Genomic DNA, 26479 nt, shown 5'->3' with positions numbered 1-26479 from the left:
TCAACTATACAAACATTAATGAAGATAAATGAAACATTTTGAAAACAAAAATGAAACCTTGCAGTTCCAGCAGAAACTGACTGATTCAGCTAGAGAGGTAGGTATATGTGATGAAGTTGTCTGCAAGGATAGGAAAATACGAACACCGAAGTAGACACAGGATGTTAAAGAAACAGTCCTGGACAAGACGAAAGCATTCCGAAAGTTCCTAGCAAATAAGTCGGCAGATGCCCTAGAAGATTACAGAGGGGGAAAAAAAAAAAAAAGGAAAAGAGAGCTAAGATATGCATTCAAGTAGGTAACCAAAAGTTACAGGAAGACTGGTAGGAATATAGAAGGTAAATACCAGGAAGGCAGCAAAGTGTTTTCAAGTCCATTGAAACTACTCTTATCACTTGCCTTAAATAGTCTAACCACATACTATACTAGCAATCAACTAAAACCAAACTCCTTGAAAACCCAGACTGGCCTTTTCCACCTTAACAATAAGGAAGTCAACAGGAAGCTACAGATTTCTTGGGAAGGCTTTAATATAGAACATTCCTGAAACCCAGACTGGCCTTTTCCACCTTAACAATAAGGAAGTCAACAGGAAGCTACAGATTTCTTGGGAAGGCTTTAATATAGAACATTCCTGAAACCCAATCTACCTCAATGTGACTCTCGATCGCATCCTCTCATATAAAACCCACATAGAAAAAACAAGGCAAAAGTGAATGCAAGAAACAATATACTAAGAAAGCTTACCTCCTCCAAATGGGGTGCAGACTCTAGCACACCGAGATCTTCTGCCTTGGCCCTTTGCTATTCTACTGCTGAATATGCCTGCCCAGTATGGTCCAGATCCTACCATGCTGAAAAACTTGATTCAGCATTGAATGAAAACTGCCGCTTAATTACAGGATGCCTGAAACCAACACCACTAAAAGACCTGTATACTTTGGCTGGTATTGCACCCCTTCAATTCAAAGATCTGCATTCTCAGCTGATTGAAAGAAGCAGAGAAATGATTGATGAATGGCACCCACTATTCGGCCAGACCACAGTGCCCCAAACACTAAGATCCCGACATAGCTTCCTGGCAACTGTTGAACCACCTAAAAACCTCCCAGAGAAAAAACTTCAACAATGGCTTGCACTATATCCTGAAAATAATACTAACAGCCAAACATCTTTCACGTGGTGCCCACTTGGACTGGAATACTTGGAAAAACCTCAACAGACTTTGAACGACAGGATGCTAAAAACAAAACCTCATCAAATGGGGCTATCTCACTGGCACAGACAATTGTGAGTGTGGGAAAACCCAGTCCATGGAACACCTTATTTCTTGCCGCTCTCTTCCATCACCTTGCACAAAAGAGGACCTTATATCCTGCACAGAAAAAAAACAGTTGATTGTGCAAGATACTGGAAAAGAACATCTGACCATATTTATTGTATATAAGTAATGAATAGTTTCCTTTTTTTCATATTTAATTATTATTTCCCTGTATAATTCATCTACCAAATCTAAGCTAATCTCATTGTAATGTATCCTAATTTGTTGTAAATCATGTTATACCACTTGTGTTTGGATAGGCCTAGTTGCTGTGCGCTTTGCAACCATATGCCTGGGGAAGGAATGTCCTAGGTTCAATTCCCATCGGTGACGTGAGGAGCTGAAAGATCTTCCTCAGTCATAGCCAAGTTAGCCAGTCATGGACAGTAGGGTTTCCCCCCAGTTTATCCTGGGGTTTTTCATCCTGCAAAGCAGGCAAACCAGCCTTGAGAACTCAACACTACAGGACATAGAATACACCGGGGCGTAGGGCTGACCACCATATCCTGTGAACGGTTTGAGGTCCGATGATTAATAAACCCTCGACACTGCAAGATAAAAGAGGGTAAAAGGAAGATGAGATGAGATACTGTTAAATAAAACAAGCAGTGAGAGAACAAAAGTAGAAAATTTTTCAAGAGGAGCATGTATCAATACAGGAGACAGAAAAGCCATCAAAAACTTAAAACATGGAGAGACAGATGTAGGAGATAATATTTGACCAGAAATGCTTAAATATGGAGGTATAAAAGTTTTGCTGTGGTTATTGCATAATTCAGAGGGACTGGCCAGAAAGTTGAATTCCAGATGAGTGGAGTAGTTCTCTTATAGTTCCCATCTGTGAAAAAAGGGAATAAAGCTGAATGTGAGAATTACAGAGGGATTTCTCCATTAAGTATTCCAGGTAAAATTTATGCATGCGTACTTGAAAAGAAGTTGAGAAAAACTGAGGAGTAGAAATTCGGAGAATAACAAGCTGTGTTCAGGCCAAACAGAGATTGTCAAGATCAGATTTTCACTTTATGACAAATAGTTGAAAAATCATGGGAATATGACAGTACTTAAGTTTTGTAGATCTGGAAAAGGCATCCAAAAAAAAGGTGCCCAGAGAAAAGCTATTCAAAACACTACAATTATATGGGATAAATGGACATTATACAGAGCAATGCATAGTCTATATTTATGTTGTAAATCTGCAGTTAGATTTACAATGTCAGTGTAAGGCAAGGATGCACATTATCCTCACTCTTATTCATCATCTATATGGATTGCATTATGAAAGAAAATGGCATTACACTGGATATGAAAATTAGAGATATCAAACTTAGCTCTTTGCTTTATGCAGATGATGTATTCCTAAACATATTTAGTGCAAGTTTTCAGAATTCTCTGACTAAATTGAAACAAATTTGGCATGAAAATCAGCAATAAAAAGACCAAAACTATGCTAATAGGCAGCAAGATAGAAAACTTAAGCTGTCAAAGCTACAACATTGTCAGATCTTATATTTATATATCTATCTTCTAAGGCACTTTTTACTGTATCAATCCACCTATATCTTGGTCTTCCTCTGGGTCTTTTTCCTGCCAACCTGGCAGAGAACACTTGTTTGGCTAATCTTTCCTTGTCCATTCTGTTTAAGTGACCATACCACCTGAGATTAGCTCTGCTAACACATTCCTGGATGCTGACAATGTCAAGTTCTTTCCTAATATCCTCATTTTTAATATGATATTGCCATTTAAGTGAAGATGGCAAATTCAATTTGGAAATAGACAAAGGAATAAGCAAAGCTGGTATTGTAGGGATATTGTAGGGAAAGCTGGTATTGTAGGGAGCAGTTGAATAAATTTATATGGAAGAAGAAAGAAATTAATCAAAGCAACAAACTAGCAGTATACAAAACAGTGTTAAAACCAGATTTAAATTATGGATTTGAGAGTTGGGTTAGAAATAAAGCACTTGATCAAAGACTAGAGACCACAGATATCAGAGTTCTGAAAAAGATTAAGGGAGTGAACAGATGGGATCAATGGTAGAATCATATTAAAAATTAATATATTACACAAAGGAACTTTAGCTTGACAATGTTAGCATTCAAGAATGCTAACATTTCAAGTAGAGCTATTCTAAGGTGATACAGACATTTAAATAGAATGGGTGAGGAAAGGTCTGCAAAACAGGTGTTTGATGCCAAATGGCAGGAAAGAGACCCAGAGAAAGATTAAAGTCTAGATGGATTGATTTAGTAAGAAGTGCTTTAGAAGCACAAGATGTTAGATACTATAATATCGGAGTGCTGACAAGTAATATACCAATTTGGGGGAAAATTGTTGATATGAAATTAATAATAATGTAAACTTAATCATTTAGTGCTGTCATAGTAGCCTGAACACTCTCTCTAGGATACATATCAGGAAATCAATGATGAAGATGATGTTGGTGAGTGAAATGCATATCAACATGGCAAACAAGAAGATACATGTTAACTGCTTTATGCACACGAATGTTGTTAATGTATTAAGGTAAAAGAAGACAAATTGCACTGCTCAGTGTGAGACCACCATCTCACTTATTAGAGGTTTGAAGTGGTTTGAATAAATCACAGCATTTGGTCTGTAGTTAGATTTCTGGATTTTCTAAAAATAAAAAAAAAGTAAAAAAAAAACCATAGTTGTCCAATTGATACTAATGTACCATAGATTTACAACCTTTCATGAATGGAAATCACATTAAAAAAAATTGCATTTATTATTATTATTTATACATCTTTTCCCATGAAAATTATACTGCAAATATGCTTTTGCTCATTTTAAAAATGTAATAATAAGAAAGGCAGAAAAATCCTTTAACAGATATGAAATTGTAAATAGATACCTTCTCCATTAGATCTCCCCATGTATTCTTCTGACATGTAGAGAGAGTAATATGAAGAGAATGAGTATCTTCTGGTGTACTGGCCTAGCAAAAGAAAAGTCTTATTAGTCAAATCTGAATTACTACAATATAAAATGTAACTTTTATCAAAATACAAGAGTATTATTAAGCAAGATGCCCAACTTTTTATTTTCATATCACCAAATCAAAAATTCAAAAGATTGCACATGACATATTGTTTAGCTTAGTATATTTATTAACAAATATATAAATAATTTCATGTGTATTCATAAGTACATTATAAATTAAATCAAAATTCTCAGTTGTTTGAGTGAATAATATGCTATAACAATTTTTATATAGTGAGAGTAGACCATATTACATAACTTTAATGCTACGATTTTTTTAAAAATTTCTGGGTTTCCAGTTTTGGTATATATCACAAGCATACTATTCTGCATTACCTTGGTTGCCACTAGGTATGTGGACTAAAGACTGAGAACTCCAATTTGTTTGGTTTGATCAACAAACTAAACAAATTGTAACAATGCCACAAACAGTATTGGGGGGGGGGGTCACTTAAAAGTCAAAGCTAAATAACTGGGAGGAGGGAGGAGACCTCTACATAGCCATTTAATGAATGTGAAGAAGTGACAGGTGCTTCTGATATAATGACCACTTCTTACCTTCTTGTGGTGCATGTCATTAGAAGGTACATGCCTGAATACTAAGGATGGACTGACAATTCGGTATTTAGCAGACCAAATTATAATCTTACCAGCTTAAACCAAAATACAAGATGACTATACATGATAGAGCTGAAGAAGAACTAGAGAAGTGATAGGTCAAAATAACTGATTTGTCTTAATGCAGATGTAAATAAAGATGACAAAAACAAGTGAGATTCTTTTAAATAACCATTAAAAGATGTTATATTCAGGCAACAGTGATCAGAGAAAGAAAGGGGTGGCATTAGCATTCAAACAGAAAACACAAGGATAGGCTTCTTCCTTGACAGGTCAACATACGTACTTCAAATGAATCAACTAGTAGCTGATAACAACATATATAAAATGGCAAATTATAACCCAACAAAAAGGATAAAGGATAAAACAGAGAAACTACTCAAGTCCATCACTTCTTGGCCACCAGACACAATTAAAAAACTCAACCCCCCCCCCCAGAATATATGGGGTTCCGAAAATACACAAACAAAATGTGCCCCTTCGACCAATCGTGGAAGGAATAGACAGTCCCAATTACCACTTAGCCAAGAAATTAGCAGCAACACTCAAGGAGTTGGTAGGTCATTCCCCCTCCTACATAAAAAACACACAACACTTATAAACAAAATTAAAAACATAACACTCGACAAAGACGACTTATTAGTCAGTTTCAACGTTTCTGCCCTTTTCACTAATGTCCCCATCAATGACACAATTCTCCTACTACAGAACAAATTTCTGCCCGACATTATGGCCCTCTTTGCCCACGTACTACAGTCCGGTTACTTCGTGTGGCAAAACAAATTCTACCTACAAAAAGAAGGTACAGCCATGGGCTCACCACTATCCCTCCCCCAATCGCTAACTTCTACATGGAAACCTTTGAGCAAAGGGCTCTTGATTCCGCCATGCTACGACCGACAGTCTGGCTCAGATAAGTTGATGTGTTCGCGATCTGGCCGCACGGGCGACAAAAGCTAAACACATTCCTCAGCCACCTGAACAAACAACACGAACGCATACAATTTACCATCGAAATCGAAAACCAAAATTTGCTCCCGTTCCTAGACACACTAGTTACACATCTTTCTTCAGGCAGTCTATCCTTCACTGTCTACCGAAAACCAACACACACTGGCCACTACATACATGCTAATTCATACCACCACCCATCACAAAAATATGGAGTCATTAACACCCTTAAAACAGAGCTACAACAATTTGCTCTAACCAGCACGCACTGAAACAAGAACTAAAAATCATCAGCGACACATTCATAAATAATGGCTATAACAAAAATACTGTTAATAAAATACTCCATAAAACTACAACAAAAACGAATCTAGATTACAGTAAAACCATAGCCATCCCATACATTAAAGGGTCATAGGAAAAAATCAACAGAATCCTACAACATTATAACCTCAATGCCACCTTTAAACCACCCACTAAACTTAAAACAATATTCAACTCCTCTAAGGATCCTCTCCTCCCATTAGCACATCCTGGAGTCTGTTGCATCCGCTACACCTGTAACTTACCGTACATTGGTGAAACAGGATGGACAATCCCTATATGCAAGAAAGAACACATTAAATATAACCATTATGGTGAAGCAGGCCTCTCAGACCATGCGCTCAACACCTTACACCAAATCAACTGGAAAAGCACCTGCTCTTTACACCGCACAAAAACCTGGTACGAAAGGAAATTTAAGGAAGCCTGCGAAATCCTGATAAACCATCCAAATATCAATAACAAAGATGGCATGAAAATTCCAAGGATCTGGATGGCACACATTCAGCCTGCCTAATATATAAGATCCAGCATAAGTCAGGACTCTAGCCAATCCTCAGCTAGTATTAGAAACCATTCCATACCATGTTGTAATAGGTTTCACGGTATAATAAGAACACAGTTCTTATTATACCATGAAACCTATTACAACATGTCTGACGAACACATAAGCCTATCCATGCGTATAAACATTCCATACCAACTGGCTGGAATGTGTACATGATGTTAATATATGTATATAGATAGATACTTATTGTTGTGCCCAATGTATTTCTACAAACAGATAACACTAATAATAGGACTCTAGCATTGATATATAATTTTTTTTTTTTTTTTTTTTTTTTTTTCACCAGAGGTCAGGCCAACAATTGTTGTAGCGGTTGGGCAGTGTCTTTAACAAATCAGTTTGATTGTAGTGTAGCTTGTTTCATGCGTATAGTTGTATGCTCCAGAAGATGACCTTGACATAAAGGTCGAAACGTCGAATGTAGATTTGTTATATTAAACTAAAGTTTTTATTCAAACACGGTAGTTGTCTCCATAATTTTCAAAAATGCATGCGATAGGCAATATCAAGCAGAGTGAATGTGGGCAAACAAAATGAGGAATTAGAGAATTAAAATTATTTGTGTCATAAAAAAGACCCCCACCCCAATTCTTCCAATGAAGAAGTAGAGGAATTTTTTGAATTACCATAGAAAGTTAGAGATCATAATAGCAAAGTAGGGAATGAATGGCCAGTATACAGAAGTGTCCAGGAAAATTTGGAGAAAATAGCCGAACTGATAATAATGGTAAGCACCTGCTGGATTTCTGTTTGAGACATGGACTACTCATTACTAATACCAAGTTCCAAGTTCCAGCATAGAGATATGCACAATTCACATGGAGAGAAGAAGAAATAAGATAGGTCTCATGCAGTATGTAATTGTTGATATCTAGCAATATCTTCAACACTGGTATGAGACAAACGGATTTAAAATAGAAAATAATCACTATTTAATTTTGAGCAGAATAAAATTGAATAAAAATATGTAAGACAGTTTTTAAAAAAGAATTGGAGTTGAGCTGCTCTTAGAGGTGGACTGTAGACTCAAATATACACATATTATTCAAGAAACAACGAGTTTGAAGATGAGAATCAACTCTTGGAATCTCATTAACATACTTTGAAGAATACATCGATTGATTGAGTCAATCAAGAAAGAATGTGGTGAAGCTGTCTGCAAGGACAGAAAAATCAGAGCCCCATGATGGACTTACACAGATAAAGAAGTAGTTATGGAAAACAGGAAAGCATATCAAAAGTGCCTAGCAAGCAAATCAGACAATACAAATAAAAATATACAGTGAAGCTGTGTGTAAAAGTAGCTAAATAACAGCCATGTGAAGACTTGTAAGAACACAGAAAAAAAGCTTACAAATGGAGGAAAAAGAATGATGAAAGTTACATGAAAACTGAAAGTAAAGATATTCTAAATATCTGAAGTAATTGATTTGAAAGACTGCTAAATGGAACAAGCAGTGACAGCATGGTTATAGAAAACATTCGAGAGAAATGTAGTCAGGAATACATAGTTTTTGAGGTATAAAAGCCACCAAAAGCCTGAAATGTAGAAGGGCAGCTGAGTAGATAGCATTTAATGAAAATACTCAAATATGGAGATATAAAAGTCTTACACTGACTATACCGTATAATTCAGATAGCTAGGTCACAGGATCAACTTCCAGATGACTGGAGTAGAGCTCTCATAGTACCAATCCATAAAAAGAAAAATAAAACAATGTGAGAATTACAGAATTTCCTTACCAAGTAATTTAGGTAAGATTTATGCATGCATACATTGAGAAAAAGCTTAAAAAAAAAAAATTGAAACAGAAATTCTGAGAAGAACAAGGTGGGGTCAAGCTAAACAGAGGTGGTCGTGTTCAAATTTTCAATTTAAGATCAGGAGATGCAAAATCACGGGAATATATTTGAGTTTTACAGCTCAGAAAGGATCAGTATTTGAGTTTTATTGATATGGAAAAGTCATAACAAGATAAAAAGTGAAAAATTGTCTGTTTGAAATGCTACATTTATATGGTATAATTAGTATATTTATATGGTATAAATACTGAGTAATGCATAATCAATATATGAATTGTAAGTTGGTAGTCAGAATTGAAGAAAGATGGCTTGAGGTTAAATTAGTTTTGAGATGAGGATTTTTATCTCCACTGTTAATCGTCATCTATAATGGATCAAACTGGATATCAAAATCAAAGATATTCAATTCTATTTTATGCAAAAAACATCAATTGTATCCTGAATGGAGAATGTGGAGTACAAGTGAAATATTTCACAATTTTTAGTGACATGGCAAAATAAATATAGAAATAGACAAGAAAATTAACAAAGCTGGTATGAGAGGGAGTCAACTGAATAAATTTATATGGAGAGAGAGAGAGAAACTGGCCAGAAAACACTCAAGTAGCTATATACAAGTGTTCAGACCAATTTTAACAAATGAATTCAAGGGAGCCGGGTTAGAAATAAAGCACTTCATCGAAGACAGGAGACCACAAATATGAGTTATGAGAAAAATTAGAAGAGTGAACAAATGGCATCAAATTTATATCTGCATATGTCATCCTTTTATCATTCTTCTGAAAACTAGGCATAATTCACTCTTAAGAACTGAGCAAACTACTATCATAACTAAAGGAGATAAACTGAAGGAGGAACTTCAAACATTTTTCAAGTTTTTTTTTTTTTTTTTTGGTTCTTAACACACACAAACATAGTTAACAAAATATTTTAGATAATCTTCTTCTTCAAAATCAGAATATCTAAGTGCAGGGACACAATTTCCATCCAATATACCGATAGCGTGTGAATCAAGATTGCTGCCCTTCTCAAAGAATACAACTCAAGTAGCTTTCAAACCAATCAAAACCCTTTTAACCTCTTCAGATGCTCGAAGAGAGAAGTCCCTTCTAAAAGCATCCAGTGTTTACAGCATACCATGTTCATTCAGTTTTGCTTATATAGGCCAGACAAGCTGAAATTTTGAGGTGATAAAGAAAGAACATATCAGGCAATGTGACAAAAGGAAAAAAAAAAAAGCCTGGGATAGCTTACCATACTTGGACTACAAAACACACTACTGACTGAAATACATCCACCATTACCTATTCAGAAGAAAATTTTTTCTAGACAAATCAAGGAATTGACAACAGTTATTCACTCCCATGATACACTTAACAGAGACCAAAGATTTATTCTAAAGGATGTCTGGAAATTGCTAACCAGATAATGACATACCAGACAGCTGTTAACTGTTCCAATAATTATCTACAAACTCTACAGAAAGAAACAGCTGATATTGAATCTGGTGTCGAGACTAGCTGGTGAAAGGACGTAACCACTGCCAGAGAGCTCCTGAAAGATTTGTGATTTTTGTTGATTTATTAATAATTTTGTTAGATTTAATTGTGTAATTTTAGTATATTATTGTAGTTCTATTAGTGTAGTTAGTGTACTAAAGTGTTTTATAACATAATCTATGTCGGGAAGTCGCCGCGAGAGGGATTCGTAGTGTGTAGTGTTCGTGAAAGCTCCAGATAAGATAAGCATTATTTTCAGTTATCGTTGATAAATTTAGTTTAATATTGCATAGTTTTGTTTGCCTTGCTTATCTCAGTGCGTCTGTTTGTGTGTTTTTGGTGTTTATAATTTATAATTTGATAAAATACGTTACTAGTAAGTATGGCTTCAGTACGAAGGAAAATGGCGGCCAGTAACGATGGTTCGCCATCTTCTTTCAAGAACGGTAATGTAAAGGAGATGATTCAGTGTACTATCTGTGAAATGTACGCTTTGCGGAGTGTGGTTAGATGATAATAAAGGAGTGCATGTGTGTAGAAAATGTAGGGAGAATGAGGAATTGAAGTGTATTTCGGATCATGAGTGTGATATTTTTGTCAAACTTCAGAATGAAGAAAATAGGGATATGACAAGAAACGGTGAGGTTGTACCAGAGAATTGTGAGAGTGAGAATGTAGAAAGTGTGAATGATAATATTAATGGTTTCACAGAGAATAAAAAAGATGAGATAGATGCAATGAGTGAGATCGCGTTGTTGAATGGTGCAATACAAAGGGCAAAACAGCAGCTAGAACGTATGAGCAAAAGTCGACTGGATGAACCAACCAATAATAAAAAGTTTGACTGGAAAAATAGGCATATGAGTATGAACATGAACAAAAATGAAGGATAGAGTGCTGTATGGAGGCTCGTTTGTACGAGGTGTGTTAGCAGAGGATTTGACAAAATCGTACCAACCTGGTGCGACCATAAAGGATGTAACTGAGTCTATTAGAGAGCAAAAGGAAATGGTGAAAGAAATGATTGTTGTGGCAGGTACGAATGATTTGAAAGGAGATAAAATGGAAATGACAGAAGACCTGAATGAATTGTTTGAGGTAGCAAAAGAAAAGAGTGAGAGAGTTAGAATGATTAGTCTTTTGCCACGGTATGACAGTGAAATGTTTAAAAGGAGGGCCATAATTGCGAATGACTATGCGTGGGTTATGTATGACGAGTGGTGTGGAATTTGTGGATGTGTGGAGTGAGTTCGATGGGCGAAAGGATCTATATAAGATGGATGGCTTGCATTTGAATGGTTACAGTGTAAGGAGACTTGAGAAAGTGTTGCTGAATGTAATGGATGTGCAAATTCAGGGAAACTCGATTTATTAAGGGGGGGGGGTAGATATACAGTCCTTAGGGAGGCAGTTGAATGTATGAATGAATATAATATGCCCGAGTGAATAAGGACAACAAATCAGAGTGGGATAGTTTACAGATTAAACAGCAGTGGACCACTGCTGTTTAATCTGTTCATTAACGATATAGGGAAGGGTCTAATTGGGACAGTTCATTTGTTCACTGATGATGCAAAGTTGGGTAGGGCGATAGTGAATACAGAAGATGTCAAAGTCTTGCAAGATGACTTAGATAGATTGGAGTTCTGGACTAAGGAGAATGGATGTCAATTTAATGTGACAAAATGTAAGGTCATGCATTTCGGAGTGAAAAGATTAGCAGCAGTATACCACATTGGTGGAACTGTACTCCAAGAGATTGATGAGGCCAGGGACTTGGGAGTGTTGGTGGATAGGGAAATGAAGTTTAGGGGGCACATTGCGAAAGTAGCTAAATCAGCTCATCAACTCACTTGGTTGTTGAAAAATACCTTGAAGAGCAGAGAAAAACAAGTTATTGTACCTCTGTACCGAGCCCTGATAAGACCTCATCTCGACTACTGTGCCCAGATTTGGTCATCTCGGTTCCTTCTTGATAGGGAGGAGGTTGAGAGGATCCAGAGGCGAGTGACTAAGATGATAGCAGGTCTATGGAATGAACCATATGAGAACAGGTTGAAGATTTGTGGGTTGCAGAAACTAGTTGATAGGCGGAAAAGGGGAGACATGATTGAGACATTCAAATTGCTAAAAGGATTCTATAGGATTAATTCAGATGATATTTTTGAGATCAGGACTGGTGGTGGGAGAACTAGGGGACACCCATGGAAGCTGGGCAAGAGCGTGGTTAGCAGGGGTGTTAGAGCTGGGTTCTTTACTTTTAGAGTGGTAAATGAGTGGAATAAGCTGCCAGAGTCTGTTGTGGGTGCTATGACAGTGAGCGAGTTCAAGGCAAGGTATGATAGATACTGTGAGAATGTTGAACAGCTGCGTGAACATGATGTTTAGGGCCTCCCTTGATGAGTCTAAGGACTCCTGGAGTAGCCCGTGGTAATAATAATAATAGTTAATATAAGGCATCAAGGTAGGGTTGGGGCTAATGGGAGTCTTAAATTTATGTACACTAATGCTAGGAGTATTAGGAAGAAGAAGGAAGAATTTTTGGCCATGGTTGGCACTTCCAGACCACAGGTTATTGGTATTAGTGAATCATGGCTGACTGTAGATGATATAGCTAGTGGGATTGAATGTGATGGGTATAGTGTGTTCAGGAATGACAGGGAGAATAAAATGGGGGGAGGAGTATTGTTCACGATAGCTGATGAGCTATAGCCAAGAATAATAGAAGTTGAATTGCAGGATAGAGAAAAGAGCACATTTGAGGCCATTTGGTGTGAGATTGTGGCTAGCAGAACTAAATATACAATTGGGTGCTGCTATAGACCAGGTGATGGAAAAGATGGTGGTGACAGTATGCACAAGCAAATAGAAGAAATGAGTGGAAGGAGGGTAATTATTATGGGAGATTTCAACTATGGTCGCATTGATTGGAGTGAGGAGAGGACACACGGAGGAATTGGATTTTATGCGGTTATTAAGGGATACCTATCTGCGACAGCATGTAATGGAAAACACGAGGGGTCAGAGAGTGCTTGACCTAGTAATTACATTCTGAGGATTTGGCTGTAACAAATATGACCACATTGCCACCAACTGGTGAGAGTGATCATAAGGTCTTGACATGGGAGGTGGCTAAAGGTGTAGAATTTTCAATTAAGACAGGGTACATGTGGAATTATCGGGCTGGAAAGTATGATAAGCTTAGGAGTTTGATTGGTTCAGTGCCATGGCATGTACAACTGCAAGGACTGACTGTATACCTAGAGTCCGAATAATAAATCAAGTAGGGGTTAAATGGATGAATAACATCATTAAGCTTGGGCTGCAAAAAAAGAAACAACTACGGAGGGAATTTAAGGAGAAAGGTGACCGGGAGGCACATGAACTGTATAAAGTGCACGCCAGAAGGGTAATGAGTGTGGTAAGAAAAGCAAAAAAGGATTACGAAAGAACATTGGCCATGCAGGCTAAAGAGAATCCTAAACAGTTTTTTAGATATGTAGCAAGTAAAAGGAAAAATGTACATGGCAGAATGATTTTAAAGAATGCCGATGGTAGGGAGGTAACTGAATCAGTTGATATAGTTGAGTTACTGAGTGAGCACTTTGCAAGTATATATCATCCAGGTGGTGACATTGCAGAAACGAATAAACCAGTAGATTATACGGGAATTGTGGTGAATGAAGCGGAGGTGAGTAGTCTATTGCATAACCTCAATGTCAATACATCCGTGGGATTGGATGGTATACCAGCTCGTGTCGTACGAGAAGCAGCTAAAAAATTGTCAGTACCCTTGACCATTTTGTTTAATTTGAATCTCGGGTCTGGGTTAGTCCCGAGGGGGTGGAAAGAAGGGAAAATAGTTCCACTGCATAAAGGTGGTTCCAAGATTGCTGTTATAAATTACCGACTGATTAGCATTTCAGGAATCGTTGTCAAGGTCTTAGAGAAATTAGTCAAGAAAATAATACACAGGATTGGATAGATGAAAATGGGATATTGTATGTGGGACAACATGGTTTTGTGAAGGGTAGATCATGCCTCAGTAACTTGCTCACGTTTTATAACACAGTAACAGCTGAACTGGATAGGGATAATGAGTTTACAGTGATACTACTGAACCTTGCCAAGGCCTTAGACAGGATACCACATGGAATCCTAATCAGTAAACTGGAGCAGATGGGGATAGATATAGAGTTGGTGAGATGGATAGGAGGGTGGTTGAAGGAGAAATACCAGAGAGTGGTTTATGCAGGAGTGGAGTCTAAAAGATGGCTTGTGACTAGTGGTGTGCCACAGGGCTGTTCTTGGACCACTGCTTTTCAATTTGTTCATCAATGATATAGGAAAGGATTTGAGAGGAAGTGTTCACTTGTTTGCTGATGATGCAAAGTTGGGTAAAGCAATTGTGAGTGCACAAGATGTCAAAATTTTACAGGATGATTTGGATAGTTTGGAGGACTGGGCTAGGAAAAATGGATGTCAATTTAATGTGCCAAAGTGTAAGGTTATGCACTTTTGGGTGAAAACAATAGCAGCAGTATATCGCATTGGTGGAACCATACTCCAGGAGATTGGTGAGGCCAGGGATTTGGGAGTGTTGGTGAATAAGGAATTGAAGTTTAGGGGGCACATTGCAAAAGTGACTAAATCAGCTCATCAAATCACATGGCTTCTGAAAAATACTTTAACATGCAGAGACAAACAAGTTGTTGTTCCTCTGTATCGAGCCTTGATAAGACCCCATCTGGACTACTGTGCCCAGTTATGGGCACCAGGGTTTCTTCGTGATGGGGAGGAAGTGGAGCGGATCCAGAGACGAGTGACCAAGATGATAGAAGGTCTGTGGAATGAACGTTATGAGAATAGGTTGAAGATTTGTGGGTTGCAGAGATTGGACAACAGGCGAAGGAGAGGTTATATGATTGAGACATTCAAATTACTGAAGGGTTTCTATAAGATTGATCCAGAAGATATTTTTGAAAATATGACTGGTGGTGGAAGGACTAGGGGCCAGGCATGGAAGCTGGGCAAGAGCGTGGTTGACAAGGGAGTCAGAGCTAGTTTTTTTACTTGGAGAGTGGTGAATGAGTGGAATAAGCTTCCTGAGTCTGTTGTGGGTGCTATGACCGTGAATGAGTTCAAGGCAAGGTATGATAGATACTGTGTCAATGTCGAATAGTTGTTCTTGACATGATGTTAGGGCCTCCCTCGATGAGTCTGTCGACTCCTTGGAGTTGCCCGGAACAATAATAATAATATATGCCATGCATAATTGTAGTTGTTTAGTATGATGAATCTCTTCTAATAATTTAAGTTGTTTTAACATCAACTGCTTTCTACCATAAAAAGTGCTGATGAAGTTCCAGATAGGTATTTACAAAGATAGTCTGATTTGATTAATCTATAGTGTGTTTTGCAATGACCAATAAAAGTTCCTTAATACTTATGCAATTAAAAATAGCATCACTAGCAGAACTACATTAAAAATGAAGATGTTAGAAAGGAACTTGATATTGTTAGCATTCAGGAATGTGACAGCAGAGCTAACTTGAGCTAGTATGGTCATATAAAACAGACTGGGAAAGGAAAAGTTAATAGAACACTTTTTCCCTCCCTTCAGGACAGCAAGAAAAAAGACCCAGAGAAAGACTAGATGATTACGGTAAAAAGCAAGAGGATGAAATATAAAATCTGATGATATTGGAGTCCTGATGGTTTAATTTGGAGGGGTAAACTATCAACAGGAAATTGGTAATGATATAAGCTCTTCATGTAGTACTATCATAATGTCTTATACACCATTCAGGGTATTCCTCGTATACCAGGAATTTTATTATTATTATTATTACCACGGGCTACTCCAGGAGTCCTTAGACTCATCGAGGGAGGCCCTAAACATCATGTTCATGCAGCTGTTCAACATTCTCACAGTATCTATCATACCTTGCCTTCAACTCGCTCACTGTCATAGCACCCACAACAGACTCTGGCAGCTTATTCCACTCATTTACCACTCTAAAAGTAAAGAACCCAGCTCTAACACCCCTGCTAACCACGCTCTTGCCCAGCTTCCATGGGTGTCCCCTAGTTCTCCCACCACCAGTCCTGATCTCAAAAATATCATCTGAATTAATCCTATAGAATCCTTTTAGCAATTTGAATGTCTCAATCATGTCTCCCCTTTTCTGCCTATCAACTAGTTTCTGCAACCCACAAATCTTCAACCTGTTCTCATATGGTTCATTCCATAGACCTGCTATCATCTTAGTCACTCGCCTCTGGATCCTCTCAACCTCCTCCCTATCAAGAAGGAACCGAGATGACCAAATCTGGGCACAGTAGTCGAGATGAGGTCTTATCAGGGCTCGGTACAGAGGTACAATAACTTGTTTTTCTCTGCTCGTCAAGGTATTTTTCAACAACCAAGTGAGTTGATGAGCTGATTTAGCTACTTTCGCAATGTGCCCCCTAAACTTCATCTCCCTATCCACCAACAATCCCAAATCCCTGGCCTCATCAATCTCTTGGAGTACAGTTCCACCAATGTGGTATACTGCTGCTAATCTTTTCACTCCGAAATGCATAACCTTACATTTTGTCACATTAAATTGACATCCATTCTCCTTAGTCCAGAACTCCAATCTATCCAAGTCGTCCCGCAAGATTTTGACATCTTCTGCATTCACTATTGCCCTACCTAACTTTGCATAATCAGCGAACAAATGAACTGTTCCTCTTAGATCCTTCCCTATATCGTTAATGAACAAATTAAACAGCAGTGGTCCAAGAACTGAACTCTGTGGCACACCACTAGTCAGAAACAGTCTTTTGGACTCTACTCCTGAATAATCTACTCTCTGATATCTCTCCATCAACCACCCACCTAACCATCTCACCAACCCAATATCCATTCACATATGTTGTAGTTTACGGATTAGAATTCCATGTGGTATCCTGTCAAATGCCTTAGCCAGGTCCAGCAGTATCACAGTAAAACCCAATACCCTTCTCCAGTTCAGCCGTCACTGTGTTATAAAACTTGAACAAGTTACTGAGGCATGATCTACCCTTCACAAAGCCATGCTGTCCTCTGTATCTCATTTTCATCAATTCATTCCTGTATTTTTCCCTTGACTACTTCCTCCAAGACTTTGACAACGACGCCTGATATACTGATCGGTCGGTAATTTGCAACCATAGTCTTGGATCCTCCTTTATGCAGTGAAACTATTTTCCCCTCTTTCCACGCCTTCGGGACTAAGCCAGACCTGAGACTCAGATTAAACAACATGGTCAAGGGCACTGATAATTCATTAGCCGCTTCATGCAAGACCCGTGCCAGTATACCATCCAATCCCACAGATGTATTCACATTAAGGTTCTGTAATAGACTATTCACCTCCACTTCATTCATCACAATTCCCATATAAACTAATGGTTCCTTCATTTTTTCAACGTCACCACCTAGATGATATACTTTTGCAAAGCGCGCGCTCAGTAACTCCACTATATCGACTGGTTCAGTGAACTCTTTACCATCGTCATTCCTTAAAATCATTTTGCCACGTACAGTTTTTTTCTTGCTTGCAGCATATTGAAAGAACTGTTTGGGATTCTCTTTTGCTTGCATAGCTAGTTTCCTTTCATAATCGGCTTTTGCTGTTTTTACCACACTCGTTACCCTTCTGGCCTGTACTTGATACCGTTCGTGTGCCTGCAGGTCACCCCTTTCCTTAAATTCCCTCCATAGTTGTTTCTTTTTTTGCAGCTCAAGCTTAATGGTGTTATTCATCCATTTAACCCCTCCTTGTTTCACTATTCGGACCTTAGGTATACAATCAGCCATAACCTCCTGTAAATGCTCTTTGATCACTTCCCATGCTCTATCGACGTCCAGCCCTTGCAGTTGTACATGCCATGGCACTGATCTAAGCAATCTCCTAAGCTTGTCATACTTGCCAGCACGGTAATTCCACATATACCCTGTCTTAATCACAAATTTCACACCTTTAGCCACCTCCCAGGTCAAGACCTTATGATCACTCTCACCAATAGGTGGCAACATGGTCATATTCATTACAGTCAAATTCTCAGATGCTATTACCAGGTCAAGCACTCTCACACCCCTAGTATTTTCAATTACATGCTGTTTCAGATAGTTATCCCTTAATAATTGAATAAAATCCATTTCCTTCTTCACATGTGTCCTCTCCTCCTTCCAATCAATGTTACCATAGTTGAAATCCCCCATAATAATTACCCTCCTTCCACTCATTTCATCAATTTGTTTATGCATACCATCTCCACCATTTATTCCATCACCTGGTCTATAGCAGCACCCAACTGTATATTTTATTCTGCCAGTATCAATCTCACACTAAATAGCCTCAAATGAGCTACTTTCACTATCCTGCAATAGTTCAATTCTCCTTGGCTGCAGTTCATCAGCTATCATCAATAACACCCCTCCCATAATTTTATTCTCTCTGTCCCTCCTAAACATACTATAACCTACACATTCTATCCCACTAACTATATCATCTTCCATCAGCCATGTTTCACTAATGCCAATAACCTGTGGCCAGGAAGAGCCAATCAAGGCCAAAAATTCTTCCTTCTTGTTCCTAATACTCCTGGCATTAGTATACATGAATTGCAGTGTTCCGTTTTTCCCACCCCTATCTTGATGCGTTATTCTAAATATCCCATTGCCATTTTTTGTCCTTATTGCTGGCTCAGGTACAGTATATACATTTTTACACTCAACTGTCTCACTGATGTCAGGATATCCACTTCCCCCCTCCTTGGTAGTTCGAGTTTCCCTGGTTCTGCACATCCATTTTCACTTCATTCAGCAACACTTTTTCCAGTCTCCGCACACCAAGTCCATTCAAATGCAGGCCATCCATCTTGTATAAGTCCTTTCGCCCATCAAACTCATTCCACACGTCCACAAATTCCACACCGTCCGCATAACCTGCACATAATATCATTTGCGATTATGGCCCTCCTTCTAAACATCCTCTCTGTCATACTGCGGTAACAGACTCACCATTCTAACTCTGTCACTCTTTTCTTTCGCTACCTTTAACAATACTTTCAAGTCCTCTCTCATAAAAAATTTATCACCTTTCAATTCATTCGTACCAGCCACAATTGTTATTTCTTTCACCCTCTGTTTTTGCACTCTAATGCTCTCACTTACATCCTTAAATTTTGCAACTGTTAAGTACGATTTAGTTACACTCCCATCTATTAATTTGATGACACTTAGTACATAAGTAATTTCTGTGGATTAAAATCAGATTAATGGGGTAAAGAATGAAAATAAAATACATATCTGCACTGGATGAGCAAAACATGCAGATGCTTTTCTAATTCTATTAGCTCCGTTTTTATTAGTGTAATGCAGGAGTTATTTTATCATAATCCCTTCTACCAATAAAACTTCAAACCATAGAAGATCACTTTGTTAATAAAGTTTATATTATATAAAGTATCTTAAACATAACTTCTAAATCTCATTTTCTAAGTTTCCACAAAATGGATCACTTGGCATGAGAAATACAGACTATATTTCAATGCTGCTTGGGCCCTACTCAAGAACTATTTGGTGGAGACAATATCAGAATGTATTCCAAACGTTAAGAGGGTATATACAGCAGGTGTGAAATGGATAAATCAAGAGATGGTATGCAATCTGGAAGAAGCCTAAGATGAGTAGTTATAACAACCAGTTGCATGAGAAGTACAAAGAGCAGGTGATGAAGTTGACTCGCTTGATAAGGGTAGCAAAAGTGCAGTATGAGCAGCAGTTTGCTAATGTGGCTAAAAAAATCCTAAGGATTTTTTTGATATGTGGGCAGTAGAAGAAAGAATGACTATGGAAGGATGTGATTGAATGGTGAAAATGGAGGAATGATAACTACTGTGCAGGATATAGTTGAGATATTTAATGAACAATTTATAAAGGTATTTCATTGTTATGAATGTGACATCATACAGAACATGAATGCAGTGGGAAAGGAAGAAGAGGAGGAACTGTTAGTAAGTGAACAGGAGGTATATGAGGAATTGAATAGACTATGTAAATAAGGCTGTAGGACTTCATGCTATTTCACCACGTGTTTTGAGGGAATGTTCTGGAGAGTTAACAGCTTTTACATATCTTTTTAACATAAGTCTTGCACTAGGTCAAGTTCCAAAGGAATGAAAAGAGGATAAAATTGTTCCAATTCATAAGGGAGGTGATAAGAGTAGGGCTTAGAATTATAGATAAGTCTGTGTCTGGAGTTGTGGTTAAGATGTTAGAGAGGTTAGTTAGGACCAAGATTCAGAATTGGGTTGAGAACAAAAAAATGCTCTTTGGTGGCCAGCATAGATTTGTTAAAGGAAGATCATGTTTTAGCAACTGCTTACTTTTTACAATCAAATGACAAATGCATTGGATAAGGGTTTTGCATACACAGTGGTATATTTAGATTTTGCAAAGGCCTTTGATAAATTACAACATGACAAGCTGTACTTAAATTGGACAGCAGACTAGTTCGCTGGATTGGAGACTGGCTGTCTGATAGGTATCAGCAAGTTATCTATGGAGGAGCAATATCCCAGAAGAGGAAAGTTACTACTGGTGCATCCTAATTTTGGGTCCATTGCTATTTAATTTGTATGTAAATGATATTTGGAGAGGTCTAAATTGTGATATGCAGTTTACAGATGATGCAAAGTTGGGGAGAGCTCTCAGTAGACTAGTTCGCTGGATTGGAGACTGGCTGTCTGATAGGTATCAGCAAGTTGTCTATGGAGGAGCAATATCCCAGAGGAAAGTTACTACTGGTGCACCCCAAGGGTCTGTTTTAGGTCCATTACTGTTTAATTTGTATGTAAATGATATTGGGAGAGGTCTAAGTGATATGCAGTTGTTTGCAGATGATGCAAAGTTGGGGAGCTATCAGGAGTAGAGTGGATGCTGTGGCCTTGCAAGAGGACTTGAATACATTGGATGAATGGGTAAATGAGTGGGGATGTCAATCAAATGTTGCAAAGTGTAAGGTTTTGAAATTTGGGAGGCAGAGATGGGATGTAGAGTACACAATCGGTGGAAATATCTTGGAAGAGGTAAAAGAGATGAGAGATCTGGGAGTGATTTTGAACAAGGGCCTAAAATTTTGGGGATATGTTGCTAAATTTGTGAGAACAGCATAGCAGTTAAAGGGAATGATGCAGAGGCAACTGACTTGTAGAAGTAAGGATGTTATAGTTCCCTTGTATAAGGCTTTGATCAGGCCACATTTGGATTACTGTGCAGGTCACCTGCTTTTCAAAAAGATGATGTATTGGAAAAAGTTCAGAGATGATTGATTGTGGTGGTTTCTGGTCACCGGAATGTTGAGCACAAAGACAGATTGACAAAATGCAATTTGCAGAAGTTGGTAGACAGCAGGAGGAGAGGAGATATGATCAAGACATATAAGATGTTAAGAGGTTATTATCAGATTAATGTCAGGTGTCAGGGAGGTTTTGCACAGAATGGGTGAAGGTGGTGGAGAGAACAAGAGGTCATCCGTGTAAGCTGTATAAGGAGAGTGTGAGCGGGGGGGGAGCAGCTTTTTTGCATGGAGAGTGGTGAGTAATTGGAATGCATTGCCCGAGAGTGTGGTGAGCGCAGAGACAGTAAACATATTTAAGGCAGAGTATGATAAACTGTGTGTGTGACAGTGGACCTCCCACAATGAGCCTGTGACTCCATGGAGGTTTATAATAATAATAATTTCTTGAATGCCAGCTGCTTAATGCTCTGCCCAAAAGACTCTTTTCGAATACTGGTGTACCTGGACCATATCATATTTCCATGATCATTGTTCATCGAAATTGGCATCAACAAGTCTGCCCCCCCCCCCAACCAAAGGGGGGGGGGGGGATGCCTGTGTAGCAGCCAAACTGACAAAACGCATTCTGATTCCTTTTCATTCATTCTTTCTACTGTTGCCTTTTGGAACAGTCCCCCACCCCAATATATTTCTTAGCATGCACAATCTGCAGATCTTCAAATATAATGGTAACAAATTTCTCTCTCTCTCCTTAACTTTCTACCCATCTATGGTTCTTATGTACTAAAGGCCGAACAAGTATAGAATTGCAAAAAAAAAAAAAAAAAAACTTTTTCTTATCATGATATGTACAGAAAGCTTTTTTTTTTTTTGACACCTTTGTGTTCAACAGAAATCTGCCTCCATGACCATTAACTGCTACTTTAAAACATATAAATTTAGTTTGGCAAACAATTTCCAAACCCTAAAATTTTAAACAAATGATTGTATTACATATCACTGGGTGCCTCATTTTGATTGTTATTATTCTAAAGCTTATTTGAATTCTGTTTTTTAATTTATTAATTCTTTCTTTATCTGCTGCCCTGAAAGGGCAAATGACCTTAGTGCACGATACTAGTCACTGTATAATGTGATTATATATAATAACAAACAACTATTAAACATAGTATTTAATCATAAATTTAGTTTAATCCTTTATCCCAGTGAGAGCAAACAAAGTTTGCGTCTGAAAATATGGGTAGCTTGCTCCACCTTTGCTACGAGTTGCCTGGTGTTGTACTACTTACCCAGGTAAGATAGTACGACACTAAATTCAGTCCTGAAGATATTTTCAGGCGCAAACTTTGTTTGCTCTCACTGGGATAAAGGATTAAACTAAATTTATCATAGTCTAACCTAGTGAAAAATAAACTTTCAGTATTTAATCAGTTCACTTTTTAGTTTTCTCAATATGAACAATGAGTTATTTTGAATACATTTACCGGTAAGCTTCTAAGACAATTATAATCTTTCAAGTATTACAAGCAAGCTAATGCAGGAGAGTACATAACTCCCTCTTCACAGAAAATAAAGCAATGTAAACAAAAAGTGCGCTCCCACATATTAGTGCTTTACTCAAATTCTGATATTAAAAAAATTGAATTCTTGGTGAAATTCTGTAATCTGTGTGCTACTATTTCTTGCTATTTATAAAGCCTTTTATAGAGCCTGTTTGGTTACTACACCTTTGAAATACCGTTATTCTAATTAGCAGTGTGCTTTCTCTCTCTCTCATAACCTTTCTTGCTTATACTATTGTGTATTATGTTTATCTACCTTTCGCACTACGAGACTTATGGCTATGGATACCAGAAAATTTATTTTATTGAGACTGAACCACTATTATCTTTAAACTGGCATAAAACTCAGTAATACAGCCGGTTGATTTCTCTCTCTCTTTCTCTAACACAAATTCCTTCAGTAAAACTTTACACAAACAGTCATGGTCTATTTGCACTTAACCATATGCTTCGGCTATCTCACTTGGTTTCTCGCTCACAAGTCCGATATTTTTTTTAGGAACAGTGCATTGTAAAATAAACAATCAGGCAGCACTCTATACACATATAATTAAAACACATTTATTTATATTTAAAATAAAGTACATTAAATAAGCGATAGGGAGGTTACTCTTCTCTCTCTCTACCTATCCTTTTGGTATAAAGAAACAAACTTTCCCTTTTCAATATTAAATGACTAAACAATATATTTACTCTGTTACTTCTCTGCTTAAGAAAACCAAATTGCTGAGACTAATTTACTCATAAAGAGATTAACTAGCTATGGCAAGTTATCTTACAATTAATATTCCAGTTAACAACAAATCAGAGGACTCTCTTATAGATATTTCTTATTACTATTTCTTATCAGTCCATCTATAACATATCTCCTAGATTACAAAAAAGAATGTACATTTAAGGTTGGAACACACTTACGGAGGCTCTTTGTCACGACACTTTCCAAAAGTCCTGCATCAAAGTCTCTGTGATTTTTCTTTCACCTCAGAAGCCTTGCTTCAGGGGGTTTTTTGTCAGAGTATTAGCGATCTTGGACTGCAATCTTCCCGGTACTCAAAAGCTCCGGCAAGACGTTTCACCATACAGGCTTGAAGATCGTTCTGTGGCTTTTGGCTTCGGTTGACTTCCCAATTTTTTCCTCTGGCGTGGGTTCGCCGTAAAGTCTGTTTCTCTGGGTCAGTATGCTTCTGGTTCTCTGCGAATGCCTCTGACTCTCTTCGGTAACTGGACTGCCTCTGCTCTCTCTCAGCAGCTGGATCTCGCCTCTCCTTCTGTCAGCAACTGGACCCTGCCTCTCCTTCTGTCAGCAACTGGACCCCGCCTCTCCTTCTGTCAGCAACTGGACCCCGCCTCTCCTTCTGTCAGCAACTGGACCCCGCCTCTCCTTCTGTCAGCAACTGGACCCCGCCTCTCCTTCTGTCAGCAAACTGGACCTCACCTCCTCTCGACTGCCTCTGGTTCTCTGCCGGAAACTGCCCCGATGTTCGGCTCAGTCCTCTTATATTTGCGCCTTCTCGGGACCTTGCACCAAGGGTTGCAAACCCCGAAGAAATCGACAGTTCTTCTTGATCCTTTTGTTAAGACCGGCCCTTTCTTTCTTCTCCTCCGTGCACTTTTTTTTCTTGTCTTGTCGGGCAGCGGAAACTTCTCTGAAACTAGTGGACCTCTTTGATACTAGCTTTGAAGGTGTTCATGCGCAGAGCTTACAAACAACTTTCTCACACACACTTAATCGTAAGTAACTTTTTTGTGCTCTTATACATAGCTATTATACATTATACAAAGTTCCATTGCCTTTGTTTTTGACATTCTAGAAACTTCAGTTAAAACTGTAAATACAATCAATTCCCATAGGGTTATTTACATTAATATTTAACATACAATACATAGAGACAAACAAGGTTATTTTTCTAACATTTTTCATGAGACTTAGTAAAAATTGATGTAAAGTGCTTTGGTATTTCTAAGCTACATCGAGTAATACAGAAGACCACCCCTTCATGAAAAATTTTTAAGCCATGAAAAAATTTTCTTTAATCTGTTTCTGTATCGTGTCTCATGCTTTCTGTGGATCGGACAATACTCAGATTTGTCTTTTAAATTTGAGCAGGGAACACCATCAGCCTGACCTGTGGGCTCTTTTGGGTGCGACTGATTTTGTGATTCATGTTTGTCACTATCTCTTGGGCATTTTACCCCCTTATGATACCCTGCTCTCCTTCTAATTCTCCTGTTACCTGGGTGGTGAATTATATTACTACTTCTATTTCTAATGTGTTCACTTCTATTCCATCCTTTGCATTTTTATTTGTGGCCTCTATTTCCTCTTTCTCATTTGCCACCACCTTGACAATGAAGATGTGTAAGGTCTTTCCCCCTTTTACCTACCTGTTCAGTATCTCTAACAGTTGGGGAATCAGGCAAAGAATTTTCCCTGTCTTTTTTTTTTATCAACAATTTTATTTTTCCTTGCCCCACTTTTTCCTAAATGGGAATGGTCGTTCCATATGTTGCTCTCATCTACATTTTCACCAGCGCAATGCCTTTGACTACCTCTCTGCCTGGCAACTCAGTTAAATCCTAAAATGGAAATCTCCCCTTTAGAGAAATCACAAGAGAACTTATGTTTCTCTAAAAAGTCAGTTCCGAGTACTATCTTTTCCGTAGTTTGAGAGGATTCCGGGAGAATTAACAACTCAGGTGAAACACTTAACTTAAAATCCGGCAGCCACATGTTTACCTTCACTTTCTCCGAGGCATAAATGATGGGGTTTGTTATTCCCTTCAACATGACAGGTGTTCTTAGTTTAGTGATACTGTCGGATACTCAGGATTGCAATTTCCTGAACAGAGATCCGGTTATCATTGACTAGCCTGCTTATTTTTTCCCTTATTAATGTCATGGAATTTTCATGCTGATTTCTAATATTTCTCGCCCACTTCTTAGTCCTCCGTGTTGGATGATGGCGAGTCATTACGACATTAGATTCCCAATGCATCCTTGTATCAGAGTCTCTTTTACCACCATAGCAATTTTTGGCAATGTGCCCAAATTTATTGCATCTATAGCACTGAGGTACTTTTCTCCTGTTTTCCCTTTCAGTACACTCTTGTTCAGATTCTAGTAGTAAGACTTATACGTTGGTTAGACATAACTGGTAACTAGTTTACGGAATTAACAACGCATATAAAGTATATTAATTAAAGGTAACTTTAATGAATCACTTCTATATTTCGGCAATGTCACATTGCCATCTTCGGGAACATAAAGATATGGTATGTGCACTCAGGAACTAACACAAAGCAAATGAGGAAGAAAGCAAGAAACTAATATTGTTCCTAAAGTCCTAATGGTGCCCTCTTGCGGGCTAATTTGGTAGTCTTGGCAGTTGAGCTGAAGTTCTCATAATGAAAGTCTCCCAAATTTGGGGCAGTTTCTTGCACCCAAATATGTTGAGGTTAGGAACGTTTTTTAGAGCTGCTGAAGATTCTTT

The 26479-nt window shown here is 38.1% G+C and overlaps 1 protein-coding gene across 1 annotated transcript in view; it reads right to left on the bottom strand.

The window, feature by feature from the left end:
* NO66 (Bifunctional lysine-specific demethylase and histidyl-hydroxylase NO66) overlaps window positions 1-26479 on the bottom strand; it is a 295812-nt gene that overhangs the window by 62348 nt on the left and 206985 nt on the right. Inside the window, exon 12 of the mRNA XM_090407239.1 lies at window positions 4200-4283. Coding sequence (XP_090263365.1) covers window positions 4200-4283 — 84 coding nt within the window. The remainder of the gene's footprint in view (window positions 1-4199; window positions 4284-26479) is intronic.

The sequence above is a fragment of the Typopeltis vanoorti genome, chromosome 17, assembly GCF_054136105.1.
Source record: "Typopeltis vanoorti isolate ZY-2024b chromosome 17, IOZ_Tvanoo_1.0, whole genome shotgun sequence".
Lineage (NCBI taxonomy): Eukaryota > Metazoa > Arthropoda > Arachnida > Uropygi > Thelyphonidae > Typopeltis > Typopeltis vanoorti.
The sequence above is the reverse complement of the archived record's forward strand: the minus strand, read 5'-3'. Positions and strand labels throughout refer to the sequence as shown.